This window comes from Ambystoma mexicanum, chromosome 1p (genome assembly GCF_040938575.1).
Source record: "Ambystoma mexicanum isolate Mex_15411 chromosome 1p, UKY_AmexF1_1, whole genome shotgun sequence".
NCBI lineage: Eukaryota > Metazoa > Chordata > Amphibia > Caudata > Ambystomatidae > Ambystoma > Ambystoma mexicanum.
Window position 1 is genome coordinate 544,907,701 of NC_090921.1, and position 16,875 is coordinate 544,924,575.

Sequence of the window (16,875 nt, forward strand, 5' to 3'; positions counted from 1 at the left end):
TTGTTCCAGGTTTCTTCATATGGTGGTCTTGTTGTCAGGTTTTCTTATTGCTCTCAGGATGTGCTGTGCGCTCAGTTTCTTCGTTGTGTAGATCTGCTAGGTTTTGCATTGGGTTGTTCCAGACTTCATCCGGTTCCTCTTCTGTATCTCGTTGCAGTAGGTGCCTAGTGTTTTGGTTATGTGTGGCGTGAGGGCCTAGCTGTCCCCTTTGTTTCTTCTGGGTGTTTGTGGTCTTTTCCAAGGAGGTCCTGTTATCTTGTTGGAGCGTCTTGCATCGTTGGTGGTTGTGAATTTTTCTGGTTGGAGGTCCATCGTGAAGTACAGTGTTTGGTATAAAGATGTTCTCCACCACCCGTCGTCCTTGGAGTTTGTTCTTTGGGGGGAGGGGTGTGTGTGTGTGTGTGTGTGTGTGTGTGTGTGTGTGTGTGTGTGTGTGTGTGTGTGTGTGTGTGTGTGTGTGTGTGTGTGTGTGTGTGTGTGTGTGTGTGTGTGTGTGTGTGTGTGTGTGTGTGTGTGTGTGTGTGTGTGTGTGTGTGTGTGTGTGTGTGTGTGTGTGTGTGTGTGTGTGTGTGTGTCTCATTGGTGTGTGTGTGCCATTGGGGTGTGTGTGCCATTGGTGTGTGTGTGTGCCATTGGTGTGTGTGTGTGCCATTGGTGTGTGTGTGTGCCATTGGTGTGTGTGTGTGCCATTGGTGTGTGTGTGTGCCATTGGTGTGTGTGTGTGCCATTGGTGTGTGTGTGCCATTGGTGGGTGTGTGCCATTGGTGGGTGTGTGCCATTGGTGGGTGTGTGCCATTGGTGGGTGTGTGTGTGCCATTGGTGGGTGTGTGTGTGCCATTGGTGGGTGTGTGTGTGCCATTGGTGGGTGTGTGTGTGCCATTGGTGGGTGTGTGTGTGTGCCATTGGTGGGTGTGTGTGTGTGCCATTGGTGGGTGTGTGTGTGTGTGCCATTGTTGTGTGTGTGTGCCATTGTTGTGTGTTTATTAGCGGAGTGCCATGGTGTAGTTCTATTTAATTTGCTCTTTCGTTGAGTTTTATCTTGCATAGTCCTGTTCTGTGTCGTGGCATATTGTGGTTCTTTGGAATCTATTAGCTTAGTGGGTTCACGTTATTGCAGTTGGTGAACCAGGGGTTGTAGGTCCTCGCGATTGGTTGTTTACTGACATTTCCTTTGTGTTTCCGGTTTGGTTTTTGATGTTTGTGTGGTTGCTGAACCAGGGTTTTTCCGTTCCGTCTCATAGGTGTTTTTCCCCTTTTTGTTTATATTTGGGTCCTTTAGTTGATGTTGTAGGAGACTGTTTGTGCAGCTAGCTAGCCGTTGAGTTGGTGGAGGCCTAGTGGTTCGCGTGCGGTGGGGCGGGCGTTTGGGGTGGAGGCACTACTGACAGTGCTGTGACAACCTAGGTCATGGGGCGTTGGGCTCTGTGCCAGAGTTGGGTTATCCGAACCTGCGGTTGGTGAGGTGTCTGCGTTGGAGATATGGTGATTAGTCAAGAGGCACCTTTAGTTTAGCTACCCAGGGTTTAGGATTGCTCTATCTGGGGGGCACATCAGCAGTACTTAGCTTGGGGATACCTGGTAATTGAGAGGGGCCTAGGATGGTGTTCAAGAAATCGTAAATGCTTTGATACCTAGCTACGGGATACGTAGCAGGTGGGAGAGAGTCCACAATTTAGGGCAGAGTAAACAATGTGTTAGCACCTGGCTTTTGGGTGCCTGGCATGGGGAGAGAATATCACATTGGAGGGGAAATTCGCTTTAAACTATTTTATTTTTTTTATAAGTCTTCGACTTTTGACATCTTCAGTCATGAACACTTCTTCTGGAAAAACAAACCACATTGGTGCTGTTTATGCCACATGTAATGCAGATTCTGCTCCTCTCCTCCTAAATGTTGACTATCGGAGGGTAGCTTTTTTTACCACAGATTTTAACATCCGTTTTAACAACTTCAATATGGGCTAAATCTGGGAAAACCTAAACATTGATATTTGTTTCCCCCCTTGGGATTGCCACCTGCAAAGCAGATCATGCTCCTATCCTGCAATCTGGCTATCAGGAGGGCAGCTCCTCTGCCACACTTGGTTTCTCACTCATGCATCAACCAAATGCTAATAATGTCTTTGTAACACTCTTGCTCTTCTTTGGCTTGGACAATGCTGGTTTGGTTATCAACTCTTGCCTCTCCCTCTCTGACAATGTATAATTGGTCTGCTTTGTAATTGGCCATTTTATATTGTGGCAATATTGGTTGTTAATGTCCTTTGTTTTTGCCCTCTCTTGGATTTGGGATCGATGGTTTATGTCACCTTTCGAATTACAATTGACCCCAAAGTTCTTATTCTGCCACTTTAGCTGGTAAGCATTAGTTTGTTATGCAAAGTTATTCCCAGTCTGCCATATCCACTTTACATTAGCTCAGTATTGAATGATGTAAACACAGAATAGCGGGAGACTACAGAGCCTTCTAATGCCACTTTCAACCCACACGCAGGGTCAGGAAGCATCTGCCTTTCCCTGGCAACACTGGGACGGTCCTAGGCCGGGTTTTCTGTGGGAATCATCTCCGATTTGTGGCACCTACAAATAGCTATGTATGCAATCATGGTTTAATCAACTCTAGTTAGCTTTCACCAGAATCCTCAGATTTTTTGCTGTTACTTGCTTTTGCTTAGTGTGTAGTACATTATTTGTTCAGGTCATCTGTTTTAGGCATTTTAAATCCATTATGGTTACCCAAGCGTTATAAATGTGTTCCACTGGAGGGAAACTTGACTGTCTGCATGTCCAGCACCATATTAAATGAAGTTTACAATAAGTTTGAAATATGGGCAAACACAATGCACGTCTACAACAATACAAAACCCTGCAACCCAGCAAGCTGACTCCCACACATTCCTACCACCCCCTGGCGCTCGACCAAAAAGGTAAACTAAACGCACTTTAATAGTCTTTCCACAGTGTGGCACTATACACACACTGAACTGCCCAGCCGTCCCGTTTTAGCAATACAAAACGTTTTGCATTATACACCTGGAGGCCAGGCAAATGGCAGTGTGCAGTGTAATTCCAGTAACACAACGTAACATACTGATCTACAAGTAGAGAACTCTGTTGTCATATCATGCAGAGCTTACCTCAAACACTTGGATGTGCTGCATGAGAAATGAATTTGAAAATCTAAAGTGGTCTCATATAGCACAATTCTGCCAATAATGTAGGCCTTGCTGTGAAGAGGTTTGAACATTGCTCCACGTTTCTTGCAGTCATAAGTTGTATTCCAACAGTTAATGTTTTTTTTATATTTTGAATAGTGACCTAAATCTCCTACAATTAAAATCATAAGACAGGAGTATCCAGTTCATTTGAAATCTTAACCAAAAAACGCTGGACTATTTCTATTACAGTACTGTTACTCTAAAATGGCTTACAATTAAAACACTTTGATTATACTGTTAGCCAAACTTTGCTGCATGATCTTTTAGCTACCAAGGCCAATTCTTTTCCTCATTAAATACATGCCTTCAACCCACCTGAAATGGTGGCGGTCAACATGGACTGCAATGAATTTATCAACAGGCATTAACGGAAAAGGGGGTCTAAAAGAGTGAATCGAGGCAGCAGCCTGCTGATGCAAAGAAGCCTCCGTCAACCAGTTAGACTAAGGATACAAGGGATTCCCTGCAGCCATAAATCAGCGGCCTCCACATACATCAACTTGCTGATGGCCAGCAATGACAAAGAGCCTGAAGAGAAGCACCTTCTACTGTACGTTACTCTGTCATGGAATCCTGTGCAGGGTTCAAATAGGGATGCCAGCTTATAAAGCCCACTAATCAATCACTTTATTGGAAGGAAGTGGTTATATGCTGCAAAAACATCATTTTGAATGGACCCTCTAGGTATGACATGCGTTACTTACCGTAATAGCATTTCTGATGATTGTATCTGCTTAGATTCACATGCTGTGCATATAGTCTGACATCTAGTGGAAACCACAGATTATTGCATCTCGTCTTTCGAGGATCGAAAGGGGACGTCGACATGGGCATGCCTGTAACACTGTCCCCGACATGACATGTTGAATACCCAAAATCCCTCACGCGTCGAGGCCCCTCCCCTCACCCCCCAATTGTATTTTTTTCTGCTGTGAGGGAGCCTTATGACTATCGTGAGCGAGTACAGAAAAGAGTAAAGTAGTAAGACATCCATGTTCCTTCCAACCGAGCGGGAGGAAGGGTGGGCGCATGTGAATCTAAGCAGATACAATAATCAGAAATGATATTCCGGTAAGTAATGCAGGTCTTCTGATGCTTGTTAATCTGCTTAGAATCACATGCTGTGCATAGGCTAGCGAGCAGTACCCGGAGTTGGAGGTGGGTTGTGAGAAGGAACAGTAGTGAAAAGATGTCTTAGTACTGGTTGTCCCACCTGAGAATCTCACCTAGAATGAGTGTCTAGGTAATAGTGCTTTGTAAAGGTGTGATCAGAACTCCAGGTTGCCGCTTTGCAAATGTTTTTGAGGGAAACATTTGCAATGAATGCTATGGAAGCCCCAGTGCCTCGAGTAGTGTGCTCTAGGCTTGAAGGGCAGTTCTCTCTAAGCAAGAGTGTAACAGAGTGCGATGCAATTGACAATCCACCTTGAGATTGCCGATTTAGAGACAGGGTCCCCTTCCCTGCCAGCTGCCACTGACACGAAAAACTGGTTTTTCTTAGTTGTTTAGTCTTCTCCAGATAGTAAATGACTGCCCTGCGCACATCTAGTGCGTGTAGGCTTTTCTCTGTCACGTTAGTGGGGTTCTGGAAGAAAGTAGGCAGTTCTATAGACTGGTTCACATGGAACTTGGAAAAAAACTTGGCCGCAAATCTAGGGTGAGTGTGCAGAACTACCTTATCTCTGAACTGTAACAGAAGGGTCTAAAACTGAAAGGGCCTGTAGTTCACTGGCTCGCCTTATTGAAGTGATTGACACTAGGAAGGCGGTCTTGTAGGCAAGAGCCATCAGTCTGGTCAGTACCACATTTAGGTCCCATCCGGGAGCAGGGTTAGAAATGGGGGGTAGGGGGTTGAATTATTTTAAGCCCTTCCATGAAAGCCTTGATCATTGTTATTTTCCACCACAACTCCTTTTGTTGTGATGTAGTGTAGGTTGAGAGTGCCGCTAAGTGAACCTTTAGTGAATTAAAAACCAGGCCCGAGTCTAGTGAGTCCGGTACAACACAATGTGTGTATGCAAGCAGTCAATTGGATTGATGCTCTTGGAAATACACCAAATAACAAAACTCTTCAATTTACTGGAGTAGCCATTTCATGTATAAGGTCTTCTTGCCTCCTTAAGTATGTCCATGCATCTCTGAGGAAGTTGGAGGTGCCCTAACTCTAGGACTGCAGGAGCCAGGCCGCTAAGTTCAGAGTTTGCGGGCATGGATGAAGTGTTTCTCCTTTGTCCTGAGATCACATGTTTAAAGGGCAAGGCAGGTTCATGGGAGAAGATAGAGCCATTTGTTTGTTTGTTTATTTATTTATATAGCGCTCTTGACCCAGGGGTATATATGCGCTTTGAACATCAGGTTACAGGTAAAAGACAATAGTACAGAATTGATAGGGCATAGATAATAGTATTCAAACAATATACATAAAATTGGACATTCGGAGTGCATACATATGTGGTAGGACAGTTATTTGTTGGTTAACCAGGAAATGACCTTGGTTCTGAAGGGTTGGAAAGTAGGTGTAGATTTAATATCCAGTGGGATGGAATTCCAGAGTTGTGATGCCAAAGTTGGGAAGCTGGATCCTCCAGCTCTTTTGAGGGAGTATTTGGGAACTGTTAGTTGTAATGAGTTGGACGATCTGGTGGTTCTAGTGTTCTGTCTTAGTGTAAATTTGTTCGAGAGGTAGGGTGGGGCAAGATGATTGAGGGCTTTGTAAGTAAGGCATATGGTTTTCAAGTCAATTTTCTGTTGGATGGACAACCATTTGCAGGCAGTTCTGGTGGCGGAGATGTGTTCCCTTCTAGGGATATTGAGGGCGGCACGGAGTGCGTTATTTTGTAAAACTTGCAATTTATTGATTACTGTTTTGTTGGCACCTACATAGAGGCTATTACAGTAATCCAGTTTAGATTGAATGAGTGCTCTGGCTAGGATGAGACAGTTGCTAGGGGAGATCAGTGGTCTGCAGGCCCTGATTAGTTTACCGGTGTAGGCAGTGGCTGAGGCGGTCATATTGATTTGTTTAGCTAGGTTGATGTTCGTGTCTAGGTAGAAACCGAGGGTTTTTACGCTCTTGGCAATGGGTATGGTGTTACCGTCAATAGTGAAGCTAGTGTAGCCGGGACAGAGTTTACTGATAGTGTTCGGTGAGCCGACAAGAAGCAATTCAGTCTTGTCATCATTCAGGCATAGGCCATGTGTGGCCATCCATGCCTGAATGATGGAAAAGACTTCATTGATCCATTTGGCGTCCTTGTTGTAGTTGCCTGATAGGGTGAGGAGTATCTGGGTGTCATCTGCGTAGTTAGTATAGGTGACACCCAGATTGTCCAGCTTGTCGAATAAGGGCTTGGTGAAAATATTGTAACGGGTAGGTGAGACACAGGATCCTTGTGGGACACCGCAGGTGATGGGGATGGGGTCAGCCGCTGCTAGGGGGGAGAAGACCCGCATGGTTCTGTTGTCCAGGAAAGATTGGATCCATGTGACTGCAGAGTGGGAGAAGTGTGCTGCCAGAGACAAATGGTTGCACAGGATTTTATGGTCGACCAGGTCAAAGGCAGCGGAGAGGTCAAGGAGTAGAAGGATGGCAGCCTTGTTTTTGTCTTTGAGTTAGTCTATCTGGCATTTGAGATCAACAAGGGCCGTTTCTGTCCCGTGTTGTGGTCGAAAGCCAGATTGGCGAGTTCCTAGTAGGTGATTGGCCTCAAGGTAGTCCTGGATTTGTAAATAAGCCACTCTATCCAAGATTTTTAGTAGGAATGGGACGGTGGTAATGGGTCTGTAATTCGTGGGGATGTCAGGGTTGAGAGTAGTTTTTTTTAGTAGCGGTAGGACCCAGGACTGTTTCAGATTGCTGGGGACCATGTTGTTGGCGAAGGACAGGTTTATTAATTTGGTGATAAATGGGGAGAGATCCCTAGCTGCATCTTTTATGATCTGTGCGGGGCAACTGTCCCCCTTGCAATTCGATGGTTTAAGGGATGCTATAATTTTCTGAACCTCCAATATGGATACCTTTTTGAAGGTGAAGCCTGAGCTAGTGGCAGTAGGTGGAGGGGGCGTGGGGAAGGAGGTGGGATCGAGAGTGAGTTGTTGTCGTTTGTTGTTGATTTTAGTTTGGAGCCCTGAGATTTTGTTAGCTAGGGCATTCTGGATCCCTGTGCACCAGGGTTTATCCTTAGTGCAAGAGTCAGTGGGGGTAATGGGGTTTTCTAATTCCTTTAGTATGTTAAAGAGCTCCTTAGTACTGGAGCTTGCCTGGGAGATCCTAGTATTGAGAGATTATTTCTTGGCCCGTATAATCTCATTTTTGTAGAGGGTGGAGATGTTGGTGAGATTGGTTCTGTTATTTATAGAAGGCACTGATTTCCAGAGTGCTTCAAGTTTGTTTTTTTGTTGACGCAGGGTTTTGAGCTCCGGGGTGAACCATGTATTCAGGTGCGCTTTGGGTATTCCTTTGCGCAGTTTCAGTGGGGCAATGATGTCAATGGCTTTGGCCATGGACTCATTGTAGGCGTTGACCAGTTGGTTCAAGTCCGTTGTGGCGGGTAGTGCGTTTAAAGTAGGGATCACCAGAGGTATTAGGGCTTCCGCTGTGATATTGCTCTTTTTCCTAGTAGGGCAGGCAGGTGCCATGATAGGCCTTTTATGTGCTGAGTTGCTGGTAAGAATGTCAAACGGGAGGAGGTGGTGGTCAGTCCAGATAAGTCGTGTGGGATCTTTCGTAGTAATGTTGCAGTTAAGGGTAGTTATCCAGTCAAGGATTCTGCCTTTCGAGTGGGTGGGTTTGGAGCAAAGTTGTTGGAGGCCATGCTCCTCTAATGCCATGGCCAGGGCAGTGGCTGGAGCCATCTCCGTCAGATGCAAGAACCAGGGTTGGCGGGCCCACATCAGGGCCACCAAAATCATAGTGGCTGGTTCCTGGTTCATCTTGTGCATGATCTTGTTGAGTAGGGGATTCGGGGGGGTGGGGTGAGCGTAAACAAATTTCCCATACCATCTTATCCAGAGACCGTTCCCCTTGGATCGGTTCTGTGTAGGGGTGTCACGGTATTAGTTTCAAGACGGTACGATAACATTCTTGCCAAATGACGGTATATCATGGTTATCGCGGTATAGCAGCTGGAGTTAACTAAGCTTAAATATTTTCTAAAAGGTCATAAATTTCCAGATTTATCATCACAATCAAAAACAGGCACCCAGGGCCAGAATTGGGCTTTTCAACATAGTTTCCACTGAAATGCCACCCCTTGCTTCCACCAAACACAAACACACGTGTGGACAGGAGGAGGGGGGTGGGGGGACCTGCTGCGACGGTCAAAGCAAACTGAATAGCTTTTCTTAAGTGGTCATTTAGGCTTTTAACTCCCCCACTGGCTACTGGTGAAGACGAACATGTTGCCATCTTGATAACCTATATGCCACAGATCAATGGAGGCTGATGGTAGTATACGCTTGTGTGCATACACACACACACACACTCTTTACGTTACAGGTTTTAGTGAACTTGCGGGCCAAAAGGTGTTCAGTAATCACAGACATGTTACCCTTTGGTATGGCAGCAGGGAATACCCACAGAGATGAGTGAATTTCGCTGTGTGACATATATAAATTCAGTGATAGAACCAGGGAAATCCCCCGTTGTCATATGTTTAGAAAACATTATCCATTATAATTATATAAACCCCAAAGCCGCCAACCCAAAGTAAAGACTTTTCCTTCTTGCCACTGTATTTATTCTTCCTATTGCTAACATATTGATTTTGTGTCAGGCACGTGTGGTTTATGGAATGGCATTAAAAACTGCGCCAACTGAAACTACTTGGCAGACGGCACATCCAACAGTGCAAGATAAAGACTGCGCAGCACCTGCTTACTGCAGCCTTTCCAAATCAGATTGAAAAGCACACTTAACGGTATAAACGGTATACCGGTATAAACCATGTGATGGTTATTGTTCAATTAAGTGGTTCACGGTATCTTTAACATTACACCGTTACATCCCTAGTTCTGTGGGTACCTGGAGGCGTTATCTTGACATTGTGCATTCTCCAGAGTTGCGAACAGGTTGATCTCTGGGAAGCCCCATTCTGCGAAAACGGAGACTATGTCTTTGTGTAGTTGCCATTCGTACCCTAAGGGCAGCGGTCTCTGCGGAGTTCGTTGGCCAGAAGATTGAGTTCCCCTGGAACATGTTGGGACAACAGGAACATCTTGTGTCACAGAGCACACATCCAAATGTTCTGAAACAGTTTGGATAGCCCTGGAGAGCGAGTGCCCCCTTGTTTGTTCAGGTAGTACATGGCTGTGGTGCTGTGTAAGGATCAGTACAGTCTTCCCTGCAACTGTGTTTGAAAAGCTTTCAGTGCCTTGAATACAGCTAGGAGTACCAACAGATTTATATGGTTGGATGCTACCTCTAGTGACCAATGTCTGTGAGCTGTCTGCTGAAGCAGGTGACCTCGCCACCCCGTGAGAGATGCGTCCGTCGTCAGCCTGGCTTCCACTGCACGGGTGGTGCTTCCCCTTCAAGAGGTTTTCCCTCGACCACCACTGCAGAGAGAACAAGGGCTGCCGAGACAACCACTACATCGTCCCATTGTCCACTGGACTGACACCACTGGCTGCTGAGCCACTCTTGCATGGGGCGCATGCGCAGACACGCGTGAGGCACTAAGTAAATGCAGGATGCCATCATACCCAACAGCCACATGGCCTTGCGGACCGTCACCTCCCGACTGGCTACATACTGAGGGATCTGAAACAGCATGGTTTGAACCCTCTCGTTGGAGAGGAAGACCAGGCCGTCTTCTGTCCAAATCAGAGCTCCCAGAAACTGTTTGATTTGACTGCGGTCTAGGCAGGATTTCATCTCATTTATAGATAATCCCAGACTGAATAAGAGGTCCATCGTCCTTTGAGTATTTTGACAGGCATGTTCCGTAGGAGTCCCCAGTTAGGAGCCAGTCGTCGAGGCAAGGATTAACTGGGATGGCTTGCCTGCGCATATGTGCTGCTGAAACCGCCAGTACCTTTGTAAATACCCTTGGGGCTGAGGCTATGCCGAAGGGAAGTACTTTCAACTGATAATGCTTGTCCTCTATCATGAACCTTAGGTATTTTCTGTGTGCCGGTAACATTGAAATATGAAAGTATGCATCTTTCATATCCAATGTTACCATGTAATACCCGTGTTAGCAGAGGAATTACCTCTTGCAGTGTGATCATACACAACTTTTGAGGTTTGACAAATCTGTTCGCTGGGTGCAAGTCTAGCAGAAGGTGCACGGTGAGATCCTTTTTGGGTACAAGGTAGTACACTGAATAAATACCCTTGTTTAACAGTAGAAGAGGGATGACTTTCCTGCAGGATCTCGACCTCTTGCAGCAGGATCCTAAGGTGTACTGGTGTCAAGCGTCTTTATCTCGGTGGTTTGAATCGAGGTGGTTTGCTGAACTCTATGCGGTACCCGTGGGCGACGGTCTTGAGCACCCACTGGTCTGATGTAACCCCCCTCCCATGCTTGCAGGAAAGATGTTAAACCTCCCCCCGTCCGGGGAGGCATGGGAAGGTACTCTGATTTGGAAGAGGCCTGGGAGCATCTGGGGTGGAGTTACGCCCCCTTCCCTTTCCACGCTGCTGTCCTCTAGGTGGATACGTGGTGGTGGAGGTAGATCCCTCACCTAAGGACCAATTGTTTTCAGAATTGTACTGGCTGGTGGGGAGTGAGAGTAGGATTGCCCACGAAGGGAACGAGAACCTCCACCTCTCTTCTGAAAAGGCTTAGAGTAATTTGGATTAAGCTTTTCAGAGTCTCGTGCTCCTTCTTTGCCGTCTCCAATGCCTAATCGACAGCCTTGCCGAATAGATTGGCCACCTCCACCAGCTTATGGATTAAAGCCTCGGTTTCTGGCCTGAACCTGGAATTATTTAGCCAGGCATGTAGTTTTAATGGGGTGCCCTGGGCTAGGGTCCTGCCCACTGTTTCAGCGGCATCTAAAGTATTCTTTAGAATATTGTGATTTACCTGCTTGCCTTCTGACACAATAACAAGCAATTTAGCCGGCACCGATTCCTGGACCTCTTGAAGGCTCTCCTGCAGTAAATTCCACTGAACGTCTGAATAGCTAGCCAACAGTGTTTTATTGTTGGCTATGCATGTGGAGTACGATGCAGCAGTAGTTATTCTTTTCACCAGTGCGTAAAGCTTTTTACAATCTTTATCAGGCGGTGCCTCTGCTGTAGACAAGGGGACACCTGCTCTTATCCTCATAGCGGTAACCACCAGCGAATCCGGAGTGGAATGCTCCGTAATGTAGAGGGGGTCAGTAGGGGAAGGACGAAACAGCTTGTCCACACATGGATTAACAGCCTTATTTTGAGCGGGCGTTAACAGGGAAGGAGCAAGGCGTCTCTTTATAGAATTTAATAAAGGAATAGCCTAACTGTCCGGAGGCTTCTCTTTAAGAATGTCCTCAACAAAGTCTGAATCTGACACAGCCTCCTGTGTAGTCATTTGGAAATGCTCAGCTACCTTCTTTAAGATCGCGTTAAACGCCATCTGGTCGTCATCAGGTGACACGTGGCGAACTGGTGGGGAGGGAGGGGAGTCCATACACAAGGTGTCGGGATCTTGAGTTGGGGTAGAGGATGCCCAAGGCTGATCATCAACTGGAGGGTCATCCTCCCAACCCTGATTGGTATCCGAAGTGTCATCAGCAGGCTCATCAAAAGCGGCATCCTCCTGTCTGTATGTATCCACATGGAATTTGTCATCACTGATATCCAGAATGTCCTCATGATGTGGATCAAAGTTCCTTTGAAATTTAGTCACAGGCATATAAGGGATCTCCTCACAAGGCCTTTTTGGAGCAAACCTCTCTGAAAGTTCAACAAATCTTTCTAGTCTGTTCATACAGCCCTCATATTTCTCCCTGGTCCAGGAAGAGGAACCCTGGGGGGAGGGGCTATAGGAGGAAAGGGCTCTTCTGGCTGGTTCGTTGAGATTTATCACCTAGAGGCGTAGACAAAGACACAGGACTCTCAGTGTAATCCTTTCGACCTTCCAGGCGTTGCGAAGCGATCGACGCGTCGGTAACCTGTTGCTTTTGTTTCACCGTCAAAACGATCTTCGGTTTGCTCTCAGTAATGCTCGGCTCACAAGGAGGTTTAAGGCATCACAGGGAGATGTAGACTTATGCGCAGTACATTTTTGTGCAACCGGGCACTTGTGCGGCGCCAATGCACTCTTATGAGGCGTTTCAATGGCCACATGGCTTTTGGTGTTGGCTCTCTTACTTTTGGACTTCCCAGATGCATACCGCTGACGCAGTTGCGGGGAGGGATGCCGATCACGGAATCGGCAGGTACAGCCAAACAGGCCGACGTGCCCGTTAGCACCTTGGAATGTTTTCGACAGGACCGGCGAAGCAAAACCGGGGTTGTGTCCCTAGTGTGGGAATCATGTGTGTCGCCGGGATGTATATTCCCCATAGCGGGACTCTCGTCGCGCCTGTCTGGGCAAGGGAGATGTGGAGCCTTGGTCGTCACCAACGTCCTCGTTACACTCTGCGGCAGGGGAGTTACTTTCGGCCCGCGACATATCGTAGGCCGCTCAAAAATTTAAGCGACTCTCCTTTATAGTGTTGGGATACAGGTGCTTACAAGGCCTCACAGGACGTCTCATGATGATCGAGGGAAAGACTTATTGCACCGCCGGTGCTTGTCTTTCCATGGGAGTTTTGCCTTACAGGAAGGACAAAATCTAAATGGTGTCCTGTCCATAGCTCAGGATCTGAAATGTGACGACAAAACCGCTCAGGATCTGAAATGTGACGACAAAACCAAGTCCCCCCTTCCCTACTGTATAGACCGGTCAGAGGCCCCGGCCACGTGGTCAGCAGTGTCCCAGCCATCGAAATTCAGTCCTCAGCAGTCTTCCGCAGAGGCATCTGAAGCAACCGTCGAAGGGGAGAGGTGACAGAAAAAACGACTGGAGGTCGGGAATATAACAATATAGCAATTTTTTGTAAGAGCTCCGCATAAGGCGACCAGCTAGCTGGGCTGAAAAAAAAAACAAATCTGAGGGACCGCGACGCGTGAGGGATTTTGGGTACACTACACGTCATGTTAAGGATAGTGTTACAGGCACGCCCATTACCGACGTCCTCTTTCGATCCTTGAAAGACAAGATGCAATACTCTGCGGTTTCCACTAGATGTCGGACTATATGCACAGCATGTGAATCTAAGCAGATACAATCATCAGAAATGCTATTATGGTAAGTAATGCATGTCATACCTAGACTGTCCTTTCAAAATGATTTTTTTGCAGCAGATAACCACTTCCTTCCAATGGAGTGATTGATTAGTGGGCTTTAGAAGCTGACATCCCTATTTGAACCCTGCACAGGATTCTATGACAGAGTAACGTACAGTAGAAGGTGCTTCTCTTCAGGCTCTTTGTCATTGCTGGCCATCAGCAAATTGATGTATGCGGAGGCCGCTGACTTATGGCCTTCACACAATCAATTTATTTACAATGCCCTGCAAAAAATGCTTTGATCTTGGTCCAGGATGTGAAGATATCCCGGGATTCTGGAGGATGACCTGATGTGCATGCATCAGGAGTCGACATGTATGTATATCTCTAGGATTCAAAGTCCAATGCAAAAAGAGTGCGTTTAAGAAAGTTGGCAAAATGGTAATGTTTCTCTGCACAAGTTTTGTAGAGACAAACAAAGGTTGCAGATCTATGTCTAATAAGTTTATCCAAGGATCCTAGCAAATTTTAAGCAATACAAAATGGTGGAACACCATGACGAATATAGATTAAAAAAGTGTGCCCTGTGGATTTTAAACAATTTTCAAATCACTAATTGTGTAAACTTGGTACATGCACTTTAACTACTTTTCATGAAATTAAATACAATTAAAAAATTCAGGACTTACCAAGTCCAGGAGGCAGGAATGGTGCGGCCGATATGCTGCCGTCATGAGAAGATAATTCCCTGTGCTCTCCATAATGGGCGCCTTCTACATAACCCTGCTATTGTATGAAGAAGAAAATCCATTCAAAGAAGCGATCTCTTCTAGTACACAAACTTGTATATAATATATCTTTAAAAAGACAGTACACCATTTTAAATACAGTACCTAAAACACAGCTCACTGAAAGTATTGCACGTTAATAAAATAAAAGTTATGACTAGTATAAATTTACAACAGAACATCTTCATTATCAAAAGGACTTGTCAAGTACCATTGCAAATTCTGGAAGAATTAGAAGATTAACCTGCGATTGAACATATTGAAACTGTGCACAACTAGGTTTAAACACTCTTACCAGATTATAGGGTTGCATTGAGAAACTGCCTAGGTGGCGATAATCATTCATCTTTAGACCCAATTCCCTTATCGCCGCTCCAAATATGGAATGGAGTGGATGCAATTATGTAGGCAACAGATAGGAGCATATTAAATAAAAACATATTTACTACAGATTGCTTATCTGTCGGAAACCAGCATAATCAGATCATAATATAGCTTATGTAAAATCCATGATAAGCCCACAAAGTTAAGAATTGTCAATTGAGCATCTTCTCTCAAACACTGTCTGGAGAGTAGTATTTGTACACTGCACTGAGTGGCATACAGGGCTACCCCACATCTGAGGAATAGAAACAGTTTTGTGAAGTCTGCAAGATCTGTACATTACTAGATCACATTTGGCAAAATATCCAATAACGATGAATTCACACACCAACATATCACCCTAATAAAAGATTTGACACTGGCCCACTCGCCAATAGATTAGACATGCATTTCTATATTTCAATTCATATTCAATATAGCACTCATACCATCCAAAGGGATGTTTCAGAGCTCTGCACAAACGTCTCGAGAAAATATCAATATATACATAAAGACAAAGGAAAATCTCAATTTTATTTTATTCATTAGATTTTCTTTAGCAAGAGGCGTGCTGCAGCTACAAACCTCAAGACAGAAATATAGGTAGTTTATAGTGTCAGACTGTAAAGTGAAATGCACATTATGGTAAATCTTGCATACAATTACAAATTATTCACCGTAGTGACTAACGTAATCTTAGTCCATAGAACCCTTTCCTCCATACTGTATGGGCGTCCCTTCCAAGGGAAGGGAGACAGAACCTTTTTCACCAGAAAAAAATGTCTTCCGCCTTTAAATTTAGAGGCGCGCAGGGGTGCGGCCCAGGGAGCATGCACTGCCCAGACTCCGCCCTCCAGCACCACGCCTCAGTCCCCATTGGCGCGTCAACAATAGATTTAACATTGCCTAATGACACCAGTAATATTAGGGGGGGGTGGTGTTACGTATGGAGGAAAGGGGACTATGGACTGTAAGAGTATGTTAGTCACTACGTTGAGTAACTTATAATTAAAATTACGTCCATCCCCTTTCCTCCATACTGTAGGGGCGATTACAACTGATTGTAGCCCCAGGGTAGAGACGGACCCTCCTTAAGCAAATAGGTTCCCGAGAACCGCCTGTCCGAAAGCAGCATCAGATCTAGAGCCGGCATCCAACCAGTAATGCTTGCAGAAAGCCGAGTGAGAGGCCCACATGGCCGCCTTGTTTATGACTTGCCCAGGGACATGGGGCTGGAATGCAATGGCCGTTGCCTTGGCCCTGAATGCAAGGGCATGCATGTTGGCCGGGAGTGGCTTGTGCTGGCCCTCATATGCTTCTTTGATGGCAGAGACCATCGAGCGGGATATGGGAGCCTTCGAGGCCCAATAGCCAGGTCTTGAGCCTGCGAAAGTGATAAACAGGGCGTCCGATTTGCGGAAGCCCTTGGTCCTGTCCAAGTAGAATTTCAGGGCACGCCTGACATCCAGGCAGTGCAGCACCCTCTGTGCTTCGTCCTTGGGATCGAGAAAGAACATAGGAAGTGGAAAGCAGATGGAACCATGGGCAGAAATGCTAGGTGAGTCTGCAGGACTACTTTGTCCTTGTGAAAGGTAGTATATGGTTCTGAGGCGACCAGCGCCTTGATTTTGCTGACTCTACGAGCTGAGGTAAGGCCGACTCGTAACTCTTTCTTGATGGTGACCAGCCTGATGTCCACGGACGACATTGGCTCGACCGGTTTGTGCGCCAGGGCACCCAAGACTATGTTAAGATCCCACACCGGGTGCGGTCTCTTGACCGGCGGGTAGAGCCTTGCAAGTATCGTCAGAAGTTTGACAATGGGATTGGAGGAGGAGATGCCCCCCTCAGAGTTCCTGTAGCCCCCAAATGGCTGTGAGGTATGTGCGGCAGGTGTCCACCTGCACGCCTGAGTGGGGTAGGTGTGCCGAAAAGGAGAAGGATCAAGTTATTTACCTGTAACTGTTGTTCTCCAGCATGGGTCTGGCATGGATTCATGAATATGAATTTGGCATGCTCATGAATATTCCCCGTCGTCAGGCTGGGAATCCTCGGTAAAGAAAAAAACCAGTATCAGTTTCGTTTCTGATCTGTCTTTCGTAGTAATAACCAATCACTGGTCTCTGCGTCATACTGACCACAGCCAATGACTGCCCTCTACCCAAGCACCGCCTCTGGCAGCCATCTTCAGATTTGGAAGCACGTGAAGTGGCAGTATGACCAAGTGAAGAGCCGCAGAGGG

At 46.2% G+C, this 16,875-nt stretch overlaps 1 protein-coding gene across 2 annotated transcripts in view; it reads right to left on the reverse strand.

The window, feature by feature from the left end:
- Nucleotides 1–16,875, reverse strand: part of TCF3 (transcription factor 3) — a 1,342,799-nt gene that overhangs the window by 825,340 nt on the left and 500,584 nt on the right. For both annotated transcript variants that reach the window (XM_069649483.1, XM_069649484.1), the window contains exon 5: nucleotides 14,172–14,268. In XM_069649483.1, the coding sequence (XP_069505584.1) occupies nucleotides 14,172–14,268 (97 nt within the window). The remainder of the gene's footprint in view (nucleotides 1–14,171; nucleotides 14,269–16,875) is intronic.